Here is a 27,717-nt window from a genome sequence, read left to right as displayed (position 1 = left end):
GATTTGTGACTGTGTGTATGTCTGTATTCATTCACAAGCTGTGTCTCTTCAGCAGTCATACAGCCTCGCTGCCATCTTAAGCTAACAGAAGGTGAAGTTGCAAAGCCTGAGGATATGAGACTGTCTAATGAATCTGCAGTCAGCTGACTAATTCTTAGCACTGACCCAGGACACATAGATCGCACACACTCCAGAAACTCCTGCTCAAAATTCTTTTTTTTTCTTTTGTACTTTCAGGTGAAATGATCTCCGACTATATAAGCAAAAAATCAAGAAGGAAGACAGAAAATGAGAATAAAAATGTCCCAGATAGAGATAAACGCAGAAACTAAGGCATGTGAAAAAAAAAAACACAGGCCAGAGTGAATAGTGTAGATGGGATTCATGAGGCCTGCTTGTTGCTTTCATTACCCTTTATTGATTCATTTAGCAAGACATCAGGTCCCAACACAGCCCCTTACTGTTAGACAAAACTCAGCATGTCACGTAACATGACTGTCTACTGGGAAGAAAGACAGGCATGTTTTCATTCAACCATCCACCAACAAATGAAAAATGAAACAAATCAATCAAGCTGGATTAGATCAGTAAACCCTTTTTTTCCCAAGCTGACATTGGCAGCAGTGACCGACGAGTGCATTAGGAAGGTGAAACGTTATATAATACCTCTCAGAAATAACAGGATATGATTTCAAGTAATTCATCTGAGAACAGACTGTAAAGTATACAATATGATGGCAGATAATGAAAGTGAAGCGACAGGCTGTTTGGTCATTTCATCCACGTCAGTGTGTATAAAATACTGTACAATATTATTGCTGCTGGTTTTTTGGTGATGGATGCTGATGAGCACTGCTTTTGACCGGCATGCTGTACTTTTAAAATCAGCACGGCAACAAGCAACAGCTTCAAAGTCATTGGTTTGGAGAATTTTTAGCACTATTTACCCGCCTTTATTTCAAACAAAGATGCTCATAGATTTGATCAGCTTACCAAGTCAGCCTATCTGCACAGTGAGCTGTGTGAGCGTAAACAAAAGGCTGGTCGCCTCCCTCATACACACCTATCATTGTTATTTAAGCAGTCCAGCTGTCAGCTGTTTTGTGTCGGCTGTATATTGGTATTGGCAAAAGGACACAAGGGGAGTGAGCATCTTCTGGGTGTCTTCACAAAGCAGATTCATCTTTTGCTCTTGAGGCGTGCATGAGTGATGTAAAGTCCACATCTGGAAAATCAGCCGGTTTGTAAGATTTTGTTTCTCTTTGGGCTCTGTCACTCTTCAAGTTAACAAAATCAGCATCTGTACTGGTTTGTGCGCATGCTAGTCCCAGTTATGTCATGACTCAGCCACTAGAATTATTTCTTGATTTGGACGCAGCGACACAGATAAGAAATAAATGGGGTGGAATATAAGTCCTGAGTTGTTGTTTGTGTAACCTTTACGAACAATGATAAGGGTACCTTCAGTCTCGTTTCCAGTAAAGATGTGAGTTTTCAAATATGCTACATTTCAGTCCTATAAGAAAGATATTGACCCCTAAGTGATCAGATCAGGCTTAATATTTTATATTTAAACAGCATTTTGGTTAATTGTAACTTGGCTCTTGTTCTTGTTCTTTTCTAGTTTTCTTGTGAGAATGATACAAGAAAGGTATTAAATATAATCCTTTTTTTTTTTTAAATTGGGACGCTGTGTAAAATCTTAACATAAATAGAACAAAAAATCATTTAAAATCTTTGTTTAACTAAAAATACTACAAAGTAGAAGCTAAAAATATGTGTTAAAAATATTTATTTTTAACGTGATACTAATAGCATATTTCAGAGTTGTTTATTTTCTATTTTCTTTTATATTCTATCTAATATGCATTACTATAAAAAGTACCCCGCCCCTTCCTGGTTTCTTAGTTTTCAGCATTCTGTAAAATGTTTCAGAACATAAAACAAATTTTAATATTAGACAAAGATAACTCAAGTTATTCAGTGATGATTTCATTTATTAAGGGGAAAAAGTCTATCCAAACCCACGTGGCCTTGTGTGAAAAAAGTAATTTCCCACTAAACCTAAGAACTGGTTGTGCCACCCTTGGCAGCAAGAACTGCAATCAAGTATTTGCAGTAATTCGCATCGAGTCTTTGACATCGCTGTGGTAGAATTTTGCTCCACTCTTCTTTGCAGAGTTGTTTTAATTCACCCATGTTTGAGGGGGGGTTGGTCATGAACAGTCTTTTAAGGTCATGCCAAGGCAGGATTGAAGTCTGAAGTCTACACTCCAAAATCTTCATTTTTGTTTTTTAAGCCATTCACAGGTTGACTTGATGGTGTATTTTTTATCATGCTGTATAACCTGAGTGCGCTGGAGCAAAACTGATGGCCAGAAATTCTCTTTCAGGATTTTCTGGTAGGCCTAAGTCTTCATCTATTATAGCAAGTTGTTCAGGTCCTTAGGCAGCAAAGCAGCCCCCGACCATCACACCACCACCTGCTTTGACTGCAGACATGATGTAAGTTTGGATTTTCTATTTATTCAGGTTATTTTTATCTAATATTAAAATCTTTTTAAAGCTCTGAAATATTTAAGTGTGAGAAATATGCAAAAAAGAAAGAAAAAAGAAAGAAAGAAATCAGGAAGGGGAAAAGCAGTTTTCCCAGCACTGTTTTGCAGTGCAGTTCTTTCTTTTTGTTTCATAATGCTCCAAACTGTTGTGGTCTGTCCAGCACTCACATTCTTAAAGCAAAGTGATGCTGCAGGTAAAGGTATAAAGGCTGTTGCCTTGTTGTACTGAATGGTATGCTGCCTGGTGGTTCACGCAGCCATGGCTGTCTGTACGCATTTGTTTATAGGGATTAGTGAAAGTGTGGCTGATACAAGAGGCTACACCCAGACTTGTGCTGGCTCTCCAAAATGAGAATACAACCACATTTTGCATAGCATCCCAACCTTTTAGATAAAGGTATTGAAGTAAATATTGTGACAGATAAAAAAACACAAAAAAACACCTTGGGTTATGTTTTTTTCTTAATTTTTTTCTGTTATAAAGCTTGGGGTGGCAGATCCTCTGAAATAAAACAATCACAGCCCCTGTGTGAATGGCAGATGAGTTGATTACAGGACTGCGGGGGGTATATGTGTAAGATTCAAAGGGCAGAGCAGGGATGGGGAGGAGGAAATGGAAAGGCTAAAATGCGTCCTTTCCCAGTCAGAGTGAGGTGAGAGGCGGACATATGACTTTATGTGTTAAAATCTGCTTCTGGAAATAAAAAGTCACTTCTGAGTCACATCAAGTTTCAGATTTATGATCCATGTCCTCAACAATGGGGGTGTTATAACTCTGAAAAAGAGGTTGCATGAAGAGCCCCATTGTCCCAACTACACACACAAACACAAAGATCCACAGGAAAAGACGGTCGATAACCATCGCCACGTATTTCCAGTCTTCAATGATCTGCAGAGAGATAAAGACGTTGGATATTAACCACTTGTGTTCATGAGTCTGAACTAAAGTGAACTGAGATTCAGGTAACAAGTGATTATGATTAAACCTTACAAAAGAAAGAAGTACTTTCTTTTATATATATATATATAAGCATATAAATCATGATATATATCCGATTACTTCTTCAAAACACCTACCCCTTCATCATCATCCTCACTCTTCATCTTCTCCGCAATATAACGTACTCCATCCACTGCATCCTCCACGTCAATGTTGCTCTTGAGCGTCATCCTCTTCCTGAACTCTGTGTTCTCTGAGCAGTCACTGACCCTCCAGCCATAGCGCTTGGCTGACTCCTCATTGACAAAGAAGGATGAGGAGGAATCAGCCATTCCCACGGAGCTTCCACCTCCAACTTCTGTTCCACACTGCTTCCGGTCAGAGTACTTCTGCTTCTGGTGTTTTTTCCGGAACCGTTCACGGATGTTGGAACTTCCTGGTCTCCGCATGAAGAGGAAAGAGGGGAGCCGGTACAGAAAGACACGCTTGACCCAAGGAGGCATGGTGTGCGTACTGGGTGACCGATGGTGCACATTGAGCACGCAAACGCTGGTGACAATAGAGAAGGTGACCAGCACCATTGTAAACATTAGGTACTTCCCAATCAGAGGCACTGCTAGAGACGTAGGTGGCACAATCTTTGAGATAAGGAGTAAAAACACAGTAAGGGCCAGGAGGACTGAGATACAAAGAGTCATCTTCTCACCACAGTCTGATGGGAGGTAGAAGACAAGAATAGCCAGCGACGTGATCAGGATGCAGGGAATGATCAGGTTGATGGTGTAGAAGAGAGGTTTTCTCTTGATAATAAAATCATAAGTAATATCCAGGTATCTAATATCGTTAGGGTCTTCATTCTTGCGTCCAGGCAGTGAAACAATATCCCACTCGCCACTAGGCTTGAAGTCATCGCGTGAGGCGTAATCACTGAGGAGGATGAGATCGATCTCCGTGTGGTCGTAGGTCCAAGAGCGAAACTTGAGAGTGCAGTTCTGCTGGTCAAAGGGAAAATCACGGACTTCGATTTTACAGGCCGACTTGTAGATCGCTGGTGGGAGCCAGGCCACTTCACCATTATTGGAGACCAAAGCGTTGGAGTAGAAGGAGACTTCATATGTCCCATCAGCACTGAGGAAAAGGCAGGAGATGAGATAAAGTCAGTAAAGTCAAGCACTCACAAAAAGATTGCCCATATCACATCATTTAAACCAGTGCTTCTTATATTTGAAGGAGCCAGCTGAGGCGCTTCAAGCATACTCACAAAGATACGCCAACTGAAACAAGAGAACACTCAAGGACACTTGAGTGTTTTAATGCAAATCATTTTTGCTTAACTTTACAGGTAACTTGATTTCCTTAGACAGACAAAACTGTGAATAAAAACGAAAATATAATTCCTAAAATAAAGTCTCCGCTGTTTGCCCCTTTTCACCCAGAATAATGTGCTTTCTGTGGACATCTATGATTCGGACACAGAGTTAGGTTGGAAAGCTGACACGGTTTGAGTTGATAGAGCGTGCTCTGCTCTTTCAGTGAAGAAAAATAATCCTCTTGTGAGAGTTTGCACTTCTTAACAAACACACCTATGTACAGTATGTTCATTTTCTTATTTCCAAAATGCTTTCAGACAGTGATGTGGTTTTGGTGGTATGAGTTGCTGAAGCCACATTCAAACAAAATTACTTAATGAACTTAAATTAAAGTCAACAATAAGCGTTAATTACTGTGTAAATAAAATAATTGCTCCTATAATGATTGATAATCTGGTATCTGATCATTCTTCAATATCACTGATATACCCAACTCTGCCTTTTTACAACATTTGGCTGTTTCAGTCTGATAATGGCTATTGTCAGATTTTAATTAGCATTGTACTTTGTTATACAGCTGCACACTTTTAGCTTCAGTTGATAAGAAACACTGTGCTGTCGGACACTTGTCAATATCCCATCACATTTATTAAAATAGTCTTTTAATAGCCTTTTATTCTCTGAATAAAGTCAAGAAATCCTGTTACAGACTTTTAGCGCGAGACAAACATGGATTTTATGTTAATTCATTCACCAAATGCTGAGTAAAAGATTGCCTGACTGCTACCATGAGGCTGCAGAGGTGACGCATGCAACAGTTTGAAGTCCAAAGGATGCATTTAGCATCTCAAGGGAAGAGCTTGGCCTGGGACACATGCTGGCATCAAGGCAACACCTGTCCCTCACAACTCAAATCTGCTGAGACTGACTTTTTTTCTTCATCTCATCAGGGCTGCAGGGGATGCATTATAAATAAGTGGCCTATCAATTATAAAGTGGGTCAGGAATACAACCATCCCACTTGCCTCTAATGCTTTGGGGCTGCTGTGTATATCCAGACTAATAAAAAATGCAGAGGTCCCACCTGCTTACTGTGACCTCAGGTCTCCCAAAGTTAGACCTCAACCTGAAGTTAGATAGATGACCTCTCACTGGTCTCTTAAGCTATTATGCTCTTCAGGTTGTCCTTCAGCTGATGAGCAATCTCCATTCATAAAATTTGAATGCCTGCAAGCATAAGGTCAAAACACAAGAACAGTTCAAACAACTGTAAGACTCTGTCAGACTCAAGCTTAGTGGTTACAGTAGCTGAGAGAACAATCACGCATGTTTTCTGAGGTTTCATTTCAAACTCAAGTTTCCCTTTTTATCCTGCGCACTTTGGGAACTTTTCTCCATGTTGGCCTAAAAGCCGAAGTTCAATCATAAAACACCATGATCCGATGAAAATCATGACTCAGAGTTCAAGAACAGTTGTTGGAGATTTTGTCATGACACAAGAGGTTGTTTTCATGTAAATTATTACATAAGTTAAGGGGAAACTTGGATAAATCTGGGAAGAGAATAAAAAACAGCTGCTTGTCCTTCATTAGCAACACTGAGATGCCCTAAAACAAGGTTTCCAAACCCTAAATGCTCAGTAGATAACTCAGTACCCTGCAGCTTCAGAGGTGCGTTTTAGGCATTACATTATGAGCACTGACAGGCAACTTGAGTATCACTGACTGTCTCTTCATCACAGCACTTGTTAGTAGGTGGGATAGATTAGCGAGCAACATTTTATCCTCAAAGGTGATGAGGTACAAGGAGGAAAAATGGGCAAGTGTATGGATTTGAGTGAGTTTGATGTAGGTGACTGGGTCAAAGTATCACCAAAGTGCCAGGTCTTGTGGGTTGTTCCCTGTTTGCTGTGGTCAATATCTATCAAAAGTGGTCTGATATCCATGATGAAGCAGAGACAAGGTAACAGCAGCTGAGGGTCACTGATGCACATGGACAGCTAAGGCTGGCCTGTGTGGTCCAATCCAACAGACGAGGTGCTGTAGCTCAAATAGTCAAAAAAAAAAGTTCATGCTGGTTCTGATAGAAAATTGTCAGAAACACAATTGATTGCTGTTTGTTGCGCATGTATCTTCACAGCCACAGACTAGTCAGGGTGTCTGTTACAGGAAAAATGATTCTATGTTTCTTTACCTTCTTTTAAATGTACAAAGATGCCTTTTGTCTGCCCTTTGCCTATGGTTAGATTAGTTTAGAATTATCTTTTTAGACTTTCTCAGCAAAGACATACTGTTTTGGGACGTATTGTTTTAGATTGTTTTATCTCTCACAGCCTTCTCCCAGCTCTCTGCTGACGAGACTAGCGCCACATATGGAGTTGTTTATTTTATTTGTTTTGTATTTTCTTATCCTGTTCTCACTGTCTTTCCTATAAAAATTACCAAGCCACTGTGCATGGTGTGAGTTGTTCTTAGCAGCTCACCCGTGTACACGTTTGATAAAGAAAGTAACTTTGTCTCATTGTGTCTTTATTTCTCCTGGGTCTTTTACAGAGTTTTCCCCCAACATTTCTTGGTCCTTCGACAGCCGGATCACCTCCATCGTGTCCCATCTCCGTGACCAGTCCACGTTGTTCGCCTGTCGACAGCCCACACACCAGGTGTGTGGAAAAAGACCAAGAGCGTTAAATTCGGGTCTTGGCCAACGTCTTAGAAAGCGACCCACGGTGGTGGGGCCCGATCGAGGTGGACCAGACCCGGCGACACTGACCAGGTAGATACAGACACACTGACACAATCTTGCGTAAAAGCGCATTTTGAATTCAGGGAATTTAAAATAGCGGAAGTAGCTCGTCGACTGGTAGCTTTGGAAGCTCGTCGACTGGTAGCGTAGCTCGTCGACTGGTAGCTCTGGGAGCTCGTCGACTGGTAGCTTTGGAGCTCTGGGTAGCTCCCCCAGCTGGGTCTAGACTGGGTCTAGGGAGTAAGTAGCTCTGGGAGCTCCCCTTATCATAAGGGTTCCGGTCGCGCGCGCGTCGAAGCTGTGAATGTGAAAGTGTGTGTATTGTTTTAATTAATGGAGCAAGCTGAATTTTCACGGTCCAATAAGAGACTGAGCTGCTCCTACTGTGTTTTTCTTTTACTGCTATTCACTGACGTGCTGGTGAGTTGAGAGAACGGTCGAGTTCCGTCTCGTAAAGTTCACACCGCTTTTGGAAATAGTCCGAAAGTAGAAGGGCGTGTGAGCAACCACTCTCGTCTCTAATACCAGCGAAGGTGATAGCAGCTGTATTGTGTATTACTTAAACAAAAAATAAGTAAATACATAAATAAGATGGGTAATCAAGCAAGTGAAATTAAAACTCACTCCTGCTGACGAGCAGTGGTGAGAAAAGAAAAGCCCAGACGCCGGACAAAAACAGTGTCTGTAAACTGAGAGATTTAAGAAAACAAAATATAAACAGTCAGAAGAACAGAATCCAACTGACAGTTTAGTAAAACCAGAAGACGAGACACTGTGCAGTTCCCACAATCCTTTTAGTAAACCATCACTCACTCCTGCAGCCGCATCTGCAGCAACACCCATATCAGGAAGAACATAATAATCCCTTATTAAGTGAAAACTAGAGATCAAAGTAGTTTGAAGTAGTTTAAAAGGGTTGAAAACAGACCCCACTGAGTAGATATAAATATAAAAAGTACGAAATAAAGATGAACAAAGGGAAAATTACAGTAGCAATTATCTTTAGAGTATTTGAAATTAATAATAGCAAGGATAACAACCTGTAAAGTGATATTAACAATGAAACACAGTTGGCATGATGACCATGCCCACAATGTATAAAATGAATATAAAGCAAATAATTCACACGAAAATATTTTAATAAAATAAATAAGGTATATTAAGGCTGTGTCATTGTTCAGCCAAGGACAGTGTGTGAAAAGGTAACTGTCTCCACCCTGGGAAAAGGATGATTCTGCAGGTCATCTGAAGCCCTTGATGGATACAAAATAAAATATAAATAATATATTATAATAGAACTGCCTGGTCCGCCATGCAACAGAGAGAACAAATGTGACCGCAGATTGGATGAATTCAAAATTATCTGTTTGCTGAATAAGATGATCCTAACTATCAAATTGGCTCAGTAGTAGTATAGTGGTACACACTGATAAAATATTATAATATGCTATTGCTGTCATATAAGACAAAGAGGATAATATTAACAATGACATAATATTAATATGAAGAGGCACCTTAGTCTGTTATGATGTGAGGTGAATAATTGTTAAGCAGTAGTCTGCATCAAGCTTAAGGTTTGCTGAAACTCAGTGTAATGACATGTGAGATGAAGACAATACGGAGAATAACTAAACTAATGAAGTGCATAGAGGCACTTGACCAGCTTGAAACCTATCATCCTAGAATGACACATTGCTGAGATATAGAGCACACCTATAATAACAACCAATAAGCAAAACCCTGTAGACAACAGCTAAAACTACAGGATTGAGAAGCTGAATTAAATATGTAGACACTGCTAAGCTGATGAGCATGTTCCACATTTTCTTTTCTTTTTATTTATTTGTTTCTTTTAGAGCAGAAGCTGCTGTAACACACCCAAAGAAAGACTCTAGGTCTGACCAACCGTCTCAGTCGTGGGCAAAAAGATGTCAGTCAATAAAATTCTAAAAGATAATTTATTGACAAAAACTATATCAAGAGATAAAAGATAAAACAGTCCAGTGTCCCACTTAAGAATTGTATAAAAACACACAGTCCCAAGGCCAGAGCCAGCTATGCCACACAGCCAAGTTGCACTCCACATGTTGCCTTTAACAGGGTTAGAAGTTGTCCTTGGAGACCCACCACCCTGCAAGCATATAGTCAGTGGTCACTCAAGCCTCTGCAACCCAGCTGCCTTTAGGCTGTGGCATATAATAGGCCCTGGACTGCACAGAGAGACAAAACGACACACTTAATATAAAATTCATAGGGCAAAACCCGTCCATCCCAAACATATCTGATTTCATCACATTACATACCTGCACAGAGAGACAAAACAACACAGCAGTGTTTGTAGTGTGGGCTATAAGAAGACCAGTGTATCAGTGCAATCAAGTACACCTGCCTCTAATTAGTCCAACCCCATTCCAGCCATTGGCTCACCAAAAATGTGACACACACAAAACCACTCCCAACCCAGTGCAACTTCACACAATAATATGGAGCTGAATTAACACAGGCACATTAGTCTACCATGTTACAAGCTGCATGCTATTAAAAGCCAACATATGCAGACTTCTGCCTTGTTCGGGTGGCAGCATCTTTCTTTTTTCTTTTGTGTCCTGACACGTTTATGTTTTTTGTTTTTGTTTGATTATTTTGTTGGTTTTGGAAACGAATTTAAACGAACTTGTGACAATACTTGAGAATCACAGTGACACATAGTGATAGGCATATGATTGAAAAATGCCTAGGTTTAGAGCTGTGAGCTATGCAAAGTTAAATATATATATACATATATATATTTGTATAAATGGGAAACAACCCTAACTTGAAAGTTTGAAATGTGTGAGATCCATGCATTGTTTGAAGAACTAGAAATTATCTAAAACTGCCTTAAGTGAAAATGTAGAGTTGCATCTATTCTCCCAAACAAAAAAACAAAAAACAAAAAAAGGGAGAAGCTTTCTGTAACTTAAAAATAAGGCTGACTGTTGACAACAGACTAAAACACTAATTCGCAGGTGGCTATCAGGAACAGAGAGGCGAGCAAAGTCACAAACACCAAGGCCGCAGACAGCCACGCAGAAACAGCAGATAACATAGAGACAACGCCTGCTAGAACCGTGGAGAGAAAGGTCACTTCACACGAGATTGTTGCGCATGTGAAATACACAAAGATAAACAAATAACCATTTATATAGACAGCCAGTATGTTTTCTCTGCTGTGCATCATTTTGCAAAAAATCTGGAAAACCAGAGGAATGATTACACCAACTGGCAAACCAGCATGCCAACCTCTTACAACGCCTACTGACTCTTTCATTACTACAGGCAACAATTTTGCTGACAGAGCAGCAAAATAGGCGGCACAACAGGCAAACATCACATTGATGGCAGTAAACACACATCAGATTCCACTGGATGTGTTGAAAAATGAACAAAAAGCAGCAAGCACAGCAGAGCAGGCAAAATGGCTAAAACACGGTGCAGTTCTGACAAACGACTTAATGATGTGTTATGGCAAGCCAGTGTTGCCAAAATTCCTCCACAAAATGGCGGCATTAGTGACTCATGGCTGTACGCATTTGTCAACGGGGGGACTGACCAGTATTGTCAACTCTCATTTCTACACTGTAAATTCTACACTGTAAATTTTGAAACCTCAGCAAAACAATTTGTCAGAACGTGCATGACGTGTCAAAAATATAATGCTCAGGGAAACCTGAGACCACACAATCCATATGGACTTTATTGAGCTAAATGAATGCCAAGGGTAAAAATACACCCTAGTGGTTATAGATGTATTCTCAAAGTGGCCAGAAATCTACCCAGTGAAAAAGGCAGATACAATTTCAGTAGCAAAATGTATGTCTAAGTTGTAGGAAAATAAAGAGATGATTGTAAATGACGAAGAATGTAATGATGTCTATCAAGTGTCTTGCAGACTAAAGCCCGGTGACTGGGTTCTGATCAAGGTGCTCCAAAGGAAAAACTGGAGCACACCCAGGTGGGAGGGGCCATACCAAGTCCTCCTCACTACACCGACCGCTTGCAAAATTGCGGGACGACCATCCTGGATCCATCAGAGTCACTGCAGGCGAGTCAGTGAAGCCATCTAAACACAGCTGACGGCAGGCTTGCCCGCTTGTTGTGATCTCGCCCGGTGGAGGGGTCAGCTTTCCTGGCCGGGGGGTCTACTCGCGACAGGAGGGTGTGTTCCGTCGTCATGAGGTGGTGGCTCTTATCAACTGCAGCAGCCCTGACCATGGCCGGGCTCCTCACCTTTGCTTCCATGAGGGACAACAAGTCACGTTATATGGAGAAAAGGCAGACACTGTATGACAAAGGAAAGTACACCAAGTTTCCCCATGGCTATGCCACTAATTTCTGGTGGCAGTTTATGAACACTACAGCTTACTTGAATAATAAAACTGACTGCTATGCAAATACATATACACTTTCTGCCCACCAAGGAACGAGAGGAAGTGTATGGACTGTTCACTCAACGAAACCTGTGCCAGTAACGCGACACTGATGAGCCTCAACTGTCGCTCCGACTACAGCTACCGAATGCCACTACAAACAAAGACTCAGTACCAGACAGGATGTGCACGGACGGCACCCAGCAGCAGAGGAACCAGAGTTTTGGCTGACTGGTACTTCCTATGTGGCAACAAGGCTTATCTGTCACTCCCTGAAGGTTGGGGAGGTCTGTGCGCCCTGGTGGAATTATCAGATCACGTTTTCTTCATGCAACGTGTTGCACATCACCCAAGCCGCCGACAGAGACGTGAAGTGGACTTCACCTCACCCAATTCTTTCGGCATTACTGTGGACACTGGAGTGCCGGGAGAGTTTCGCATCTGGGGAGGTGGAGTGAAATTCTTACAGAGCTTGATCCCCGGCATTGGAGTTGCCGAGGTGCGGGATCATGTGGAAATCAACCGATATGCTCTGCTACGACACATCAACTTGACTAAGACCCTGGGAACCGCCTTAGCAGGAGAACAGCAGGCCATCAGAACGATGGTGCTGCAGAACAGACTGACACTAGACCTGCTAACAGCATCACAAGGAGGAGTTTGCAAGCTCATAGGTGAGACATGTTGCACTTTTATCCCTGATGGATACGAAACTGGAGGAGACATTTATGAAGCTTTGCAGAATTTGACCGCTCTGCAAAAATATGTCACTGAACACACACCTGGAGCAGCTACAGCACAAGGCTGGCTGGACTGGCTGTTCAGCGGTTCATGGCTGGCTGCTGTAGCAAAGCCATTTTTCCTTCTAGGTCTCATCATGATAGCACTGCTCATATTAGTGTTGTGTGTGTTGCCATGCCTAAGAGTAATGATTTCAAAGATGATAACAACTACAATGACTGCTTATGTTGCCGTGCCTCAAGAAGAACAACATCCCGTTGCAATTCTGTTAGAGGAGAACTTGTACTAGCTGCTAATAAATGACGTGGTGATTAAAAATGACTTGTCAAGTGATCATGCACTGATTAAAACATTAGTAGTTTATGCAGGTTTTCATGCTTTTATTTTTTTTTGAAGTCTTGACTTTTAAACATAAAGTTTTTCATTTTTATAACGTTTTCATACTTTTATTTTTTGTAAGTTTTCATTTTAAATATAAGGTTTTCATCCTTGTATTTTTTGAAGTTTTCATTTTACATATTAGGTTTTCATCATTTTTTTTTAAATACAAAGTTTTCATTTTAGTTTTCATCCTTTTATTTTTTGTAGTTTTAGTTTTATTATTTTTTCTTGTTTATTCCACTTGTTATTTCATTTACTATGATTTTCATTTACTATGTTTTTCTTTTATTATTTTCTTTGTTTTATTCTTTAGACCAAATGACTGCCATTTCTGCTATGCTGACATTTTGAAAATTTTGGAAATTAAAAATGGCCTAAGATACTTAATAAATAATTTTCATAGACAATTGTTGTATACATTTAAAATAAGTTAAACAGGAGGGAATGTTACAGGAAAAATGATTCTATGTTTCTTTACCTTCTTTTAAATGTACAAAGATGCCTTTTGTCTGCCCTTTGCCTATGGTTAGATTAGTTTAGAATTATCTTTTTAGACTTTCTCAGCAAAGACATACTGTTTTGGGACGTATTGTTTTAGATTGTTTTATCTCTCACAGCCTTCTCCCAGCTCTCTGCTGACGAGACTAGCGCCACATATGGAGTTGTTTATTTTATTTGTTTTGTATTTTCTTATCCTGTTCTCACTGTCTTTCCTATAAAAATTACCAAGCCACTGTGCATGGTGTGAGTTGTTCTTAGCAGCTCACCCGTGTACACGTTTGATAAAGAAAGTAACTTTGTCTCATTGTGTCTTTATTTCTCCTGGGTCTTTTACAGAGTTTTCCCCCAACAGTGTCCATGCTGAAAGTGAAAACAATGGACACGTGAGTATCAGAACTAGACCATGGAGCAATGGAAGAAGGTGGCCTGGTCTTTCGTTTACATCCCGTGGATGGCCGGGTGCATGCAATGCTTTGGGCAATGTTCTGCTGGGAAACGTTGGGTCCTGCCATCCATGTGCATATTTGACACATACCACCTAGCTAAGCATTGTTGTAGACCATGTACACCCTTTCATGGAAATGCTTTTCCCTGATGTCTCTGGCCTCTTTCAGCAGCATAATGTGCCCTGCCTCAAAGCAAAAATGGTTCATAAATGAGCTTGAGGTGTTGACTTGGTCTAAATTGTCTAAGGAGCTTGGAAAGAAAAGCGTCTGGACTTCTTTAAGTTGCTTCAAGCAACTTAAAGAAGTCCAGACGCTTTTCTTTCCAAGCTCCTTAGACTACAATGACCTGGATGACTGAGAACCTTCACAGACTTGGTGTAAATTGTACAGATATCAATCCAATCAAGCAACTGGGAAATGTGCTCAACAACAAGGTCATGAATGCTCCAATCACAACTTACTGGACTTAAATATCACAGAGAGCTGGGGAACAGCTGCAATCACAGCATTGTAAGATGGTGAAAGATGTTCCCTTAGGCCTCCTCCTCGATTCAGAGATGGTCTTTCCCTTTTCATGCAAATCTTACTTTCGCCATCTTACAATGCTGTGATTGCGGCCATTCCCCAACTCTCTATGAATGGTACTTATGGTCTTTGATCGATGGGCTTTAATCAGTGGTTGTTGATCATTGGTCATGAGAATTTGCATATTAACAATCAAGGAACTGACCTACCAGCCCATTGTGCAAATGTACTATTTGTAAGGTTAGGGAAACCTGCAGTCGCCAGAGACAGAAGAAGTCACTTGATTGACTGACAAAACTTTTCTCCCACTGAAAACGCTATGTCCAGATGAACAGAATCAACCTTTTGGGATTTAGTTACCTGGATGACTGAGCATGCATCAAGACACTGCAGAAATGAGTTTATTAAATCCTGTGGCGCGAAAGCGGAGAACGCCTACAAAAAGATTTCTGATGCTGCAAACAAAAAAGAAATTCATCTTTCAAATGAAACATTATGGTCTAATGAATAAAACCATTAACAGGAAACAAAGCAGATTACCACTACTGTGGTTTTTCCTCATCGTAAGCCCACATCAACTGTGGGCTCAGTGTAATTATTCCTACAGCCTAAAGAGGCAGACACAGCTTTCACACTCATATTACCTTTCTGCAACAACTGTTCTTAAATTCAGAAATAAAATTACTTTTACTATTCAAAGAATTATATTCTCAAATTATTTCTCCTATGGGCAGGTAGAAAAAACAGTACCTATTTATGCATGCTTGTGCAAAACTGCTTGACTTTGCTTGACTGTGTCAAGCAAACAACATATCAGGAATTAACCTAAAGTGCAGGTTTCTGGAATGTGGCCCAGAAAGAAGCTGTACAGGCACAGGGAGCAAACTTAACACAGAAAAGCCAGATGAAAAAACCTCTGATCACCACACAAAACAAAATTCAGCAAAAACTCAAACTGCATTTGGCTATGATGCTTTTGTTCTGTGGTACAACAAAGGAAGGACTTTCCCACTGAATACATTTTAAACGGGGAAAATCAACAGTTAATGTTTTTCAAGAAACTAACAGATGGCGATGAGACCCATCTGCTGACCTATATGGGTGACAGACGACGTGACGTTCACAGGCCTTTGCGTCTGTCAGCCGACTCTCCAGTGAATAAGAGCAGTGCAGCTTATTTCTCCGAGTTCCTCTTTTTTTACAGTGCAGAAGTACTGATGTATTGATTTTTCCCTGCAGCCATTTTCCAGAGTTACAAGATAAATCCCAGATGTGCCAAGATATTCTCACCTCATCATTTTGTATACCTGTGCTCGCAGTACAAAACAATCAATAATGTACAAGGATATCCTGCTCTCCAATGTAACTAAGTTGGAAAGTCTGGATTTCTGTGTTTCTGTCAACACAGTAGTTGCAGAATTGCGCAGGAATAAATCTGAAGCTTTTCTTTCCAATCATAAACGAACTGCAAATGTTTACAGGAAGTCTAAAAAACCTGAAAGGTAAACATTTAGTGTATAGTGTGAAGCAGTCTCTACTGCGTACTGCAAGGTTAGCCTCAAATGGAGCAGTGAATATTGATTAAAAAGTAATATTATTCAAGTGCACCAAAACTGGTGACCTTACGGATTAACACTTAAGAGATAAAAACAAATTGTTTTACTCTGTCTACAACAGGCCTGATTCTGCCATTGTAATTCATAATCTCCTTGTGTGAATGATTCATACGCTCTCTAACATTCAAACAGTCTTCATTATTATCAGACTGTCTGCAGACGCTCCATACAATGCCATTAAAAATTTGTTGGTTCATTATTCACTATTTATTAACCTAAAAGAAGTGACAAGTGGGCTAAAAATGAGATAGGAGGATAGACTGAGTAAGAGGATAGAATTGGAAAGCTTTTAGGGAAATGGGGCTTTTGTAAATATTAAAGTGAAGTTACTCAAGCTTTCTGTCTGTTCCTACTTTCATCACTTAGTTTTACACACACACACATTTATTGCGTCTGTCACAAAGAGGACATACTTGTTGTAAAGGACAATGTCAGGCAACCAGATGTGTTGTGACGGGAGTCGGATTTTCTTGATTCCCTCGTACTCTTCAGGATCCCACATTAATCTGTAGTCATTCCAACCCTGGTGTAGAAAGGCACGTAAGGGCATGCATGAACATACAAGTAAACAATTAAAATCAAGAGCCACATACAGTTATGGTCACAAGTTAACAAATATTTATTATGGGCTTGAATGTTGTGGTAATTTGAGGCTTTTTTGGGTAGTCATCAACAAGCTTCTGGCATAATTCTGGCCACTATTTCTGTCAGAACTGATAGAGTGGATGGAAATTGTTTGGTTTCCTGACACGACTCCACTTTCAAGAGTAGTCCCCAGAGTTTCAGTACCTTAAAGGTAGACTGCTATATCCACTCCAAAACCAGCTGTGATGTGTGTTTGGGATTGTTTTCTTGTTAGAACACAGAGTTGTCTCCAAGTTTCAACCATCTAGCTGCTGATTTGAGGCGCCGCTGAAGAATTTGGAGGTAGTCCTTCTTTATTATTGCATCCAGTTTGTGCAACAGTACCACTGGCAGCAAAACTGTCCCAGAGCATAATGTTACCACCACCATACTTGACAGCTGGTATATTGTTCTTAGGTATTAAAGCCTCACCTTTATTCCTCCAAACATAGTTCTTGTCAATGTGGCCAAAAAGCTCAATCTTTGTCTCATCTAACCATAGAATATTTCTCTAGAAGACATTTGGCCTGTCCTTGTGGGCAGCTGCAAATTTCTGTTGTATGTGAAAGTGTTCATTTTGGAGCCGAGGTTTCTTTGTTGATTATAATTTCAGTCCATGGTAACTTCAGTGTGAACAGTGATGCTGGTGTTCCAGCAACTTCCAGTTCATGGCAGGTTCGATCCTTTGTGATTCCTTGCTTGTTCCTAAACATGCTAACTAATTTCCTCTCATAGGGTGACTGTGTGGATTAGAGGAAATCCAAAAAAAATTCATACTTGTGCACCTAATTCTTGTTTTTTCTTAATCATTAAAGATGTATGTGACACTCTAGAAAACAGTTCAGTGAAGTCATTAAAAGCCCAAAATTACCATGGTACTCATGCCCATGATTTCTGACAAAAAGAGACATCTATCATTAACTACATGAATACATACAAATGCATTTAAAGAACATGTCACGGTCCGCAGGGCAGACCATGTGTGAATGAGTGAGGACCCAGGCATGAACACAGGCAAGGAGACAAAACTGAACTTTAAACGAAAGGCGAGCCTTTATTGAGGCTTACAGAAAGGCAAACCAAACAGCAGGGACAGTGGTTAACCTAAACTAAAACCTTAACTGGAGAAACTTTGGCTATGTTCACACTGCAGGCGAAAGCGCATCAAATCAGATTTTTTTGACCCTATGCGACCCATATCCGATCATGGTATGACAGTGTGAACGGCACAAATCCGATATTTTCAAATCCGATCTGGGTCACTTTTGTATGTGGTACTGAATCCGATACATATCCGATGTTTCAGAAAGCGACTGCTGTATGAATGGCCAAGTCGCATTAAATCCGTCTTTTACGTCACTGACACAAGACAGACGCCAATTATCAGCGCCGGAGAAGCGCCCGATAAGACATCGCGAAAGCTTCTTGGCCATCCGGTGAAACTGCTGGGAAGACAACGTTGGAGAAACGTTAACATTTTATTTGTACTGCATAATCTGCAGATTCAGATAGAAATCTGCAACTATCCTTTGAAGCACCGCTCCTCTCTAAAACAGCAATAAGGATAATTATTAGGTTATCTACATTATTATGTAAATAACAAAATAACTTAAAGCAAAAATTGGGAAACGTGAAGTCCGAAGTCTTTATATTAAGGGCCATCAGTCAAACAATATTGTTTGCTCTGGGTCTAAACAGAGCGCGTTGTGTGTGACGTCTTCTTTTGCGCATGCGGGCCGCTTTGAGCGTTCACACTAGAGCGCGTTTGCTGTCGCATTTTATTTGTAGTGTGAACGAGCAGACAAAAAAATCGGATTTGATCAAAAAATCGGAATTGAGCATTAAGACCTGCAGTGTGAACGTAGCCTACGTTCACACTGCAGGTCTTAATGCTTAATGAACGTAGCCGAAAACTATGACTACGACAACTGTGACAACTATGAACAAGACCTGTGCTGGAACGTAAAGGAACTATGAAATATATACTAGAACAAGCAACATGACCATGACCATGACCATGACCTGCACAGAGTCTTGAAAAAACACTGGACATGACCTGAGGGAAGAAACACAGACGGGGGGGGGGGGGGGGGGGCAGCAACCATAGAACACAGAAACCGAAACCAAAAGACTAGAAAAGATAAAAAAAATGACAAAATCAAAGTTCAACAATGATACAAAAACTCAAAACACTGGGTCACTGACCCAGGACCATGACAGTACATTTATAATTGTAGTGGTTCATGAACCGATAGACCCTAATGGTCAAATTTTTCAATTGGTCTGATCCTCGGAAACAAACAAACAAAAAATTATGAGCAAGGTGCTTTGACACTAACCTGGGTGAGCCAACAGTTGGTGGTCATGATCTGCTCTCTCTCATTCTGAAACACAGACATGGGAAAATTCTGTAAACAGTGGCTCCACTGACAACAACCAGGTTAACGTGTTCCCCAGTCATTTGACATTAGTAGGGTATGCCTCTTTGCTCACAGTATGTGAGGTTATGGGTTTGTTTGTGTGTTTTCTTACCACATTGATCAGCTGGGCTAGAGACACCTGGATGTAAATGGTGACCTGCTGGCTGGTGTTGATAGCTGGCCTGATGAGTTTGTTGTAGCGCTCTGGTGACAACAGGTGATTCACCAACCGTTCCTCTACCTCCGCACACAGGATAGCTGCACACACAAATACGCACACAGGGGGAAAACAGTCAGAAGTACACTACAGAGGATATCACAACTCATTACAACCCAATATAACCTCCTATCAAAGGCATGTTAGAAAAGTGCTAAGCACTGACTTGACTATGATATGACAAGCAAGTGTGAGCACAGTCTAATACACCACTGGTTCCACTCTGTAAATGAAAAGCAAACAGTAACTGGACTGGTTCTTATTGAGTATTTTTCTACCTTTAATCTGAACTCTATACAGCATCGTTCCACATCTGTTCTTTCTGTCTAATATTCACACTCTAATAAAGCTTTAGGATCAACTTGGGGTTCAGTAACTTGCCCAAAGATACTTTGGCATGCAGACTGGCGTTGTGAATCTCTGGACTGTTTCCAGAACTATTGTATACAGTCTTCATCTGTTTTCTTAAAATAAATTAGCTCCAATTTTATAAAGTAAAAGATAAATTGCATTATTAAGAATGAACATATTCCATATTTCTTCCTCATACGTAATAGTAGCTACTCCAGTTTATTCTGTTTCACGGAGATAAATGTCCTCTGGCTATCATACAGTCAGAAAATGTCAAGAATAAGCCAGACTTATTCGTAATTTCATCATCTCAGTCGAGTGCTTGTTGTGATGATGCAGCCAGATCAAGCTAACAGTAAGCACATCTTTACTACCGTGCAGCTTAAGTTATTGGGTACAGTGAACTGGGGCCTTATGTAGACCTTGAATTTAACACAACCTTGAGCTAAAATTTACAGCAGAATAAGCTGTTGTTTGGTTGACCATCCATTAACTTCACTTTGAGTCTCCTGCAGTAAATACCTCCTTGTTTGCAGCCCTGCATTTTGGCTGGGTGACTATAAAATATATGTGTATGCAATTAAAGCATTTTAATGACCGCTAACACACTCACGATTCACATTTAATTTCAGTGGGACTTGAATGAGAAAACACAGATGCCCAAAACTCTAGCTGGTGAAGCGATGTTTAAATCTCGTGTTGTCAGGTTTCGCCAATTACGTGCTGCAGTGATGCAGCCCGCTGCATGCTCTCATGCGCTCGTGTGTATGTGTCATGAGTGGGAGTGTTACTGTCTCACAAACAGATCACATGTAATTGTATTCAGTCACAATTCAATACACAAACACAAAAACATAAACAAGTTTTGCACCTGCTCAAAGCACCTCATGCCCAGACATTTCATCATATAAACTACTGACTGTATATTCAATTTTAAGAGGAATAAATATTGGTGTTTTTTAAGGAATAAATACTAAATAAAGAAAATATTATGGATGACTTATCGCATATCTGTTCTGTTTTATGTTTAACTGCAATTTAAGAAGCCATTGTCTTTTGTGCTGCCACACAAACAAGTCTTGTCACATAAATTTCCATTTAAAAGCTTTCTATGCTGTCCTGTTTTGTCCTCAATGTGTTGTTTCCTGGTATGATTTGCCTTGTGTGTTTTTATGTTATTTGAGGTCTGGGAGGCTTTTGTGGCAGCATTTTTTTTCTGTGTGTGCCTCATAAATAAACTTGACATGACTGTTGGCTATGCGTATACAGTGTATACAGGAGAATGACGAGCAGGGGAAAAAGAAAAAAAGTGAATTGTATTAATGCTTTGCAAAGCAACATAAACTACCAGCTTCAAAAAAACAAGTTACATAGTACATGTTGAATCTTAACCTTTATCCTAAAAGCACAAACAAAACACTAGAGAACCAGAAAAGTAAATAACGGGGTTTGTGTCAGTGTCTTAATGAAGAGTAACGCTGCCAGTCCTCTATTATGCAGTGGTGTCTGTTTAGATGAGTCATCTTTGGCTTTGCCAGACACAAAGCAGGTAAACTGTGATCTGCCTTTGCCTGGCCAAAGCAAGTAACACGGAAGTTGCGAAGAAGCAAGTCAAAATATCATAGCAGTCTCCTATTATTTGCACCTGTGGTTAAAGTTTGAAAATCCTAGGTAATTTTCACCAAAACTGACCTCTGAACCAAGATTTTTATTAGATGTGCCTTGTTCTCTATGACAATACCCCATCAGCCTTTTACTGCTGAGGGGCAAAAACAAATTGCTGTTTGAAACACAGTATATTTAAACAACTTTAGCACTGAAATCTATTTTCTAACCATATTCTACCCCATAATGGCATTGTATGTCAACTTAGAAGAACACACCTGTTCAGGCACTTCACTTGTATAGCTTTGCAGCCATGCTCTCAACTGTCTTGTCAAGATATACTCAAGAAACCAATATGTTTTGAAACATGTCAGAATCAGACTGAAAATAAGAGGATCTGAGCTTTAAAGGCAGGTGACAGAAGAAGAGGTATATGCTACACTTGGTCACTTTACATTAACCTTCAGACAGGAGACAGGAGAAGTGTCCGGTGTCTGAGCAACTATGACAAGAAACCCCGAAGGTAAACCTCCTCAGAGACAAAAAGCTGCGTCTGTCAGGATTAGAGGGAGAGGAGACTCGTGCCAGGAGAAGAGGACAATAGAGACACGACAACATACAATGGAAACATCAGAGCGTGAGACAAAACAATTCCCAGATTAGTACAATCATCAGATAAAATTAAATAGGATCATGCTATATTATGGTGATGAGTAATAACAGGGATTTATGAGTTTCATTTTTAAAGGGATTAAAGCCTGACAACAATTCACTGTTTACATGCAATAAACAGCCGTATGAGGCCAACTTCTACTTCTAATTCAAATCAACTGGTTATCAGATTTTGGTGGCCTTCAGCTCTTCTGATTTCAGAGTTTTAAGGTATCAAGTACCAGAAAATCAGTCTGTTGTGACTGAGTTTTGGTTCCTGTTAATTTCATTGTTATTTTTATGTTAAAATATTAGTCCTGTGTCTTTTGCTGTTTTTAGTGTCTGGTTATTCCAATGTTGAGTGTTTTGGTTCAGATCTTGGTTTTTATTGGTTGTAGTAGTTTTAAATCCCTTAGTATTTCCCGTCTCTTGTCCACTCTCTCATGTCTTTCCATTAGCACCTACACACAGGGGTTTGTTATTCATGTCTGTGTTTAGTATTTTGTCTTTTGGTTACTTCCTGTTAGTTTTTGGCGCTACTTTCTGATTTTAACCTCCTTTGTGGTGATCAGCCCCACAGTAAGAGGATAGTCTGACTGCTTTGAGCAGGCAAATAACACACGGCACATGACTTCACTGTACTCGAATGGCCTCCATGGATGTGGTGGAGCAGGAGATTCCCATCGTAGATGTCCAGCTGGAAAATCTGCTGAATCCATGTGATGCTCTCGTGTCAAAATGGGCCAAAATCTGTGAGGAATGTTTCCAGCACCTTGTTGAATCTATGCCACGAATAATTACAGCAGTTTTGAATGCAAAAAGAGTTACAGGAAGGTTTACCTAACAAAGTGACCAGTGAGTGTATAGTCCTGTCTTACTCTTGTTACAGTGTATGTTTTTGCTGTCCTGCTTGGCTCCTGCATGTTTTCTTTGTTATGTTCTTTTGATTTTCATATTTATTGTTCTTTTTTTATTCGCTCAGTACTTTTGATCAATGACTCAACCTCAAATGTCATATATGTGAGTCCTCAGTCGTATACTCTTTACAGATCCATTTTATTTTATTTTTGTTTCTATTTGTTAATTATCACATTTGCTTTGCATGTGATTCTATTTATAGGACGCAACAAATAAAACATGTTTAAAAGCTTATCCCAGCACAGGAATAAAGTTCCAGTGAAAAAAATTTTGTTGTCAGATGGGGCAATTCAAGTTAAGCACTGCCAATAAACCATTTCCCACAACTGTTTTAAGATTATAAAGACACAGTATTTTTTAGAGAAGTCTCTAAGCTCTCACAGTTACTTTGAAAATTAACATTTTATTGCTATCGTGACTAAAATCATTCTCATCGCCTTCGCTATTTGCTCTAAGTGTTTCAATCTTTCTGAAGCAGAGAACAATCAGTAAAAAAGTCATTTGGAGCAGGAGCAATAGACAAAATTCAAACACATCTATACACTATACAAAAAGAGCACTGTAGTAGAACAAAGTGAAATAACTAAACAGATGTGGTTTCTAATTTGAATGCACAGTTTTGTAGCTGTTTGACCCTAACGCGTTACTCCTTCTCTAGTGACTTCAGCTTGTGGCTGTTCCATGGCTGCACTCTGATTTCAGCCTGAGAGAAACAAGAAACGTCACATTGCCTTAAAAATGTAAAGGGAGGCAGTATAAAAATAAATCCAGCACAAAGCATGAACAAACTGGGAAAGACAATTTGCGTCATGTGTCTGAAAATGATGAAGAGATGCGATATAGATGGTGGGTTCGACGGTAATGGCTAAAATGGTAGATGATGCTAAAATAAGATGCGGATACGGCTTAAGTAGAGATGGAGCAGGAGGGAGTCTACCAACAGGTCTCATCACACATGTATGCACACACACTCCTGTCTGCCTCACTGCACTCTCCACACCTCAATAATTCATTACCGCTAAAATAAAAATGCCATCATCTTACTTGCGCGGAGACGCAGACACAATCAGAGATTATTCTCAAAGTCTTTCTCGCTCGCATAAAATTGACACCGTTTCCATCACAACATGGAAATAATTAAAAAACAAACAAAAACAAGCTTTCAGGCGTGCCGCTGAGTTTGAGTGATGCAGATGGACAGAGAGGTTGTGTCATCAGTCAAGAGTGCAGAGAGGAGAGGAAAAAACAGTTCTACATCCTGTAGGTTTCTTTTCAGGTTAGTGAATTATTCAGCGTGTTACCATCTGCAGTGGCCTTTCAGAGGCCAAAACAATTTAGGATTCAGCTGTCTTTGGTTTTACTCAGGATGCTGTCCATATCAGTCATGTTATAAAATACAGGCCTGCGTGCATACACATCCACAGAGTCTCACATCCACGCATTTCATATTGTTCGTAGCAAATCTACTGCCTGAGAGATTTTTGTGTTTTTTGTGCCTCGTGGGATTTCTTTTACTTGTTTTGCTCCGAACTTTTCCTCATCCCAGACAGTCCTTCTGTCTGTGAGAATAAAACAAATTCTCTTATTACAATGATTTTCTTTTAATCTGTCGCAATCTCTCCCTCGTGTCTTCCTGTCCTGCTTTGCTCTTTTGTTCACAGCGTGACAGGAACATGTGCAGATTTAGGATATAAGAGAGACAGCAGATGCAGTAAAAGTGCCTTTCTTTTGCGCTCAGCTCGCTCAGTGTCACCTCTAAGTGGAAGCATTGCTTAGGTGTGCACCACCTGGTGCCGCTTTCATTTTTTCTTTTTGCTTTGCAAAGCACTTCGATACATCTTTTCATCGGCATGCATCTCTCCTTCAAAGAGCAGCATCCAAACAATCCTGCCAACGCAATGACTAATAGTTTACTATGAAGTGTTGACTCAGTGATGCTGGGCCCTGCTGGCGAGATATACATCTGCAGTTATGAGAAACCAGTTTTAAACTCATGAGAAACTACAAGCACAAACTAGGAGCTGCACAATTCTGCCCACTCACGTATAATGCATCACACATGAGCTACAGAGAAGCAGAATCAGGGTATGGTGACACTGATGGTTTCGTGCAAAATGTTAAAGATCTTGCAAGCCTACAATGAGCAAAACATCTCATAGGGTAGCTGTAACACACATTAGCACTGTGCATTTACTGCAAATGATCCTGAGAGCACAGAAGGCAGAGAAATGTGTGATGCAGCACTGAAAATATTAGATAAGTTGCAGTATAGGAAACAAACAAAGTGTGAAAATATAGAGTAAGGCAGAAAAGATGGTGTGCAGGAACAGAGACACAGAGTGAGGACGGTAGGGAAGCCAACACAAAGGAGCAAATGCATCCCAGCAGAGTGGCTGACTGGATTTCGTCTGTTTAGAGTTGGAGCCATGAGAATGTTTGGTTGAAGTGACAGATTCATACAGTGAATCACTGGCAGACAGAGCACAGGTGACACTGAATAAGTTACAGAGAACAAGCAAGTCTGAAACCATGAACTTCACTTTTGTACTTTTTTAAATAATATGAATGCACTTAGCTAATCCTGCTTAATTTCTTAGCTGTTTTACTGAATACTCAAAAAAATTAAAGTGACTTTCTTTTTGAACTTACAACATGTTTAATATTGAGATTTTTATTAATACAGCAACTGATGAAATACACCAGGAGGTAGAGCAGGTCATCTACTAATTGCATGCTTGGTGTTTTGATCCCTGGTTTCCCCAGTCTGCATGTCAAGGTATCCTTGCATCCTTGTGCTCTCCAATGTCCCATCAGCGTATGAGTTTGTGTGATTGTCAGATAGAAAAAAGTGTTTGTATGAATGTGTGACTGAGGCATGTTGTATAAATCGCTTTGAGTGTTCAATCAGAGTAGAAAAGAATCAGCACATTTACCATATTCCCCCGTATGAATTCATATTATCTGCGCATATACTTTTCTTCCAGTAAGAACACGCCCTATTCATGGCAGGGGGGGTAAATTAAACCCTCAATTACTGAATTTAATTCCACTGCAGTAGTTGTAACACTGTTTTTCTATCTCTCTGTCTATCTGAACTGGAGAAGCAAACACAATGGGTACTGGGGTTTGCCTGGTAGAGCTGCACATTGATCCAATTTCAGCACCACTGACAGCTCAATAATAGATTCCTCCTGCCTGATTTAGGACCTCATAAGTTACTTTACTTGTCTGTAGGTGGGGAGATCATCTGATAGGTGTGATGTAAGTTAAAGTAAGCAAACTCTCAATTGAAATGTCTGCTATTGTTATCAAAGTATCTTTTTCACTTACTGGCAATGAAGGCATTTCATGTAGGTTAAATAGCAATAATTGTATCTGCACTTACAACCACGCAGTCAGCTGTTTCGCGAGTTCTCTTCAAAGCACGGTGCCAGATTTGTTATTTAAATTGCAGGCTATGAAGTCTTGAACCAAACTAAAATGAGTGAATGAATGCTCCTTACTCAGATTTCACACCCTTGCCCTTAAAATGCAAATGTAATTAAAACTCCGTGGGTTTTCTGCCTAAAGGACAAGCGTGTTAGTTAATTGAAGCGTGCTGAAAAATCACGTGCTAAAGGGTTTGACGCATGGAAATGCCGCTACTTATCCCCACTGGCCTGCTTTCCCGAGACCACCTCTGTCTGCAAGGTAAAAGTGTGGCTTAACCATGCAAGAAATTAAACCCCTTAAGAAAGCACTTATCAGACCTGTTATATTAACTGGCACGCATTTGTGTAAGAGAGGGTGTGCAATTTTGCAATGGCCAACCCAAGCCAGATTTTAAAGCCCAATAAAGTAAAGTCTCCCGTCCCGTTCCGAGAGGATTGGAAAGGATTACTCACTTGTCACGGTGAAAATCAGGAGAGCCAGGGCTGCTTTCACCGGGGCTGCCATCTCTTCCTCCCCTCCAGTGCGGCACACACACGAAAACTTGCAGATGAAGAGTATTTCCCGCGTTTTCCTCTTCTCTGCGCTCACTTTGCAGTAAGTAAAGTGTGAAACCGAGAAAAAAAAAGAAAAACAATGAACAGGGTGGATTACAACGGTTTCATTGCGAGCGGTGAGTGAGGGTTGGGGGACATTGAAAAGAATACCGATTGCTGTTAGAACCGAGAGATAAAGAGGCTGGATGCTTTCTGCCAGAGCGCACCGACTGTAACGCTGGTCCTAGAGCTGTGATTGCGCGCAGTGGAAACCGGCTGTAGAGATCAGAGCCCCCCTTACAAACAGCACTTTCTTTGGGAAAGTGAGTTGAGGAGCTAGCGGGAATACGTCAATCCCGTTATCGCCAAAGCAGCCATTCTTAAGATAAAAGATTTAAGTACCCCGGTGACCGCATCGCCCTGCCCGTCCCAGTGCGTTCACTGACCGGGCGTCAGTTTCGCTCTGCACCTCCTTGATCGACTCAGTTTAACATGTGTGACAACAAACAGGAAGCGATAACGGTTAGAAACCCCCCAGGGAAGATATTAAACACCCCGAACCAACCTTATCTCCTCCAGTTTATGGAGAATTCAAAGTGGAATTTTACTTTGTAAAGTTGTTGTAGAAAAAGTAGAGAAAAAATAAAGTCAATCTTTTAATTAATTAAATAATGATTAAATGTAGTTAATAACGCCGAAGCAGGTTCTTGGCAGTAAAACAGAAGTCTTGTTGCCCCTGTTAGCATGTATATATAAAATCCTGGAAGGCTGCCACTTGCAGTAATACAAAATGAGCA

The 27,717-nt window shown here is 40.4% G+C and overlaps 2 protein-coding genes across 3 annotated transcripts; one reads left to right on the top strand and one right to left on the bottom strand.

The window, feature by feature from the left end:
* Positions 1-417: 417 nt before the first annotated feature.
* On the bottom strand, positions 418-27,388 carry LOC146582390 (neuronal acetylcholine receptor subunit beta-2-like). Of its 2 annotated transcripts, none has more exons than XM_085296194.1 (7): positions 27,092-27,388; positions 26,840-26,974; positions 19,326-19,471; positions 19,133-19,177; positions 16,583-16,692; positions 3,636-4,626; positions 418-3,447 (listed from the first exon to the last, which is right to left on the bottom strand). In XM_085296194.1, exons 2-7 carry the CDS (start codon positions 26,889-26,891, stop codon positions 3,283-3,285), a joined length of 1,509 nt encoding a protein of 502 aa, XP_085152320.1. In that variant the 5' UTR covers positions 26,892-26,974; positions 27,092-27,388; the 3' UTR covers positions 418-3,282. The 2 variants fall into 2 exon arrangements, with proteins under 2 accessions (XP_085152320.1, XP_085152327.1); XM_085296201.1 differs by having other exon boundaries at positions 27,323-27,388.
* LOC146582391 (syncytin-A-like) lies at positions 6,975-13,876 on the top strand. Its single transcript, XM_085296213.1, has 2 exons — positions 6,975-7,580; positions 11,472-13,876. Exon 2 carries the CDS (start codon positions 12,027-12,029, stop codon positions 12,987-12,989), a length of 963 nt encoding a protein of 320 aa, XP_085152339.1. The 5' UTR covers positions 6,975-7,580; positions 11,472-12,026; the 3' UTR covers positions 12,990-13,876.
* Positions 27,389-27,717: the final 329 nt, after the last annotated feature.

This window comes from Mchenga conophoros, linkage group LG2 (assembly GCF_057382185.1).
Source record: "Mchenga conophoros isolate Kocher_MC1m ecotype Shallow Benthic linkage group LG2, M_conophoros_male_GT1.1, whole genome shotgun sequence".
Taxonomy (NCBI): domain Eukaryota; kingdom Metazoa; phylum Chordata; class Actinopteri; order Cichliformes; family Cichlidae; genus Mchenga; species Mchenga conophoros.
This window is presented reverse-complemented; position numbering and strand designations above follow the sequence as displayed.

Bases quoted from the DNA above. Each gene is read 5' to 3' on its own strand.
- LOC146582391 (XM_085296213.1), top strand. From the start codon at position 12,027: ATGGACTGTTCACTCAACGAAACCTGTGCCAGTAACGCGACACTGATG.
- LOC146582390 (XM_085296194.1), bottom strand. From the start codon at position 26,891: ATGGCAGCCCCGGTGAAAGCAGCCCTGGCTCTCCTGATTTTCACCGTG. The intron at 19,472-26,839 runs GTGAGTAATCCT...TTGTGTGTGCAG, and splicing joins CCTGATTTTCACCGTGACAA to CTATCCTGTGTGCGGAGGTA. The intron at 16,693-19,132 runs GTTAGTGTCAAA...TTTCTACACCAG, and splicing joins CCAACTGTTGGCTCACCCAG to GGTTGGAATGACTACAGATT.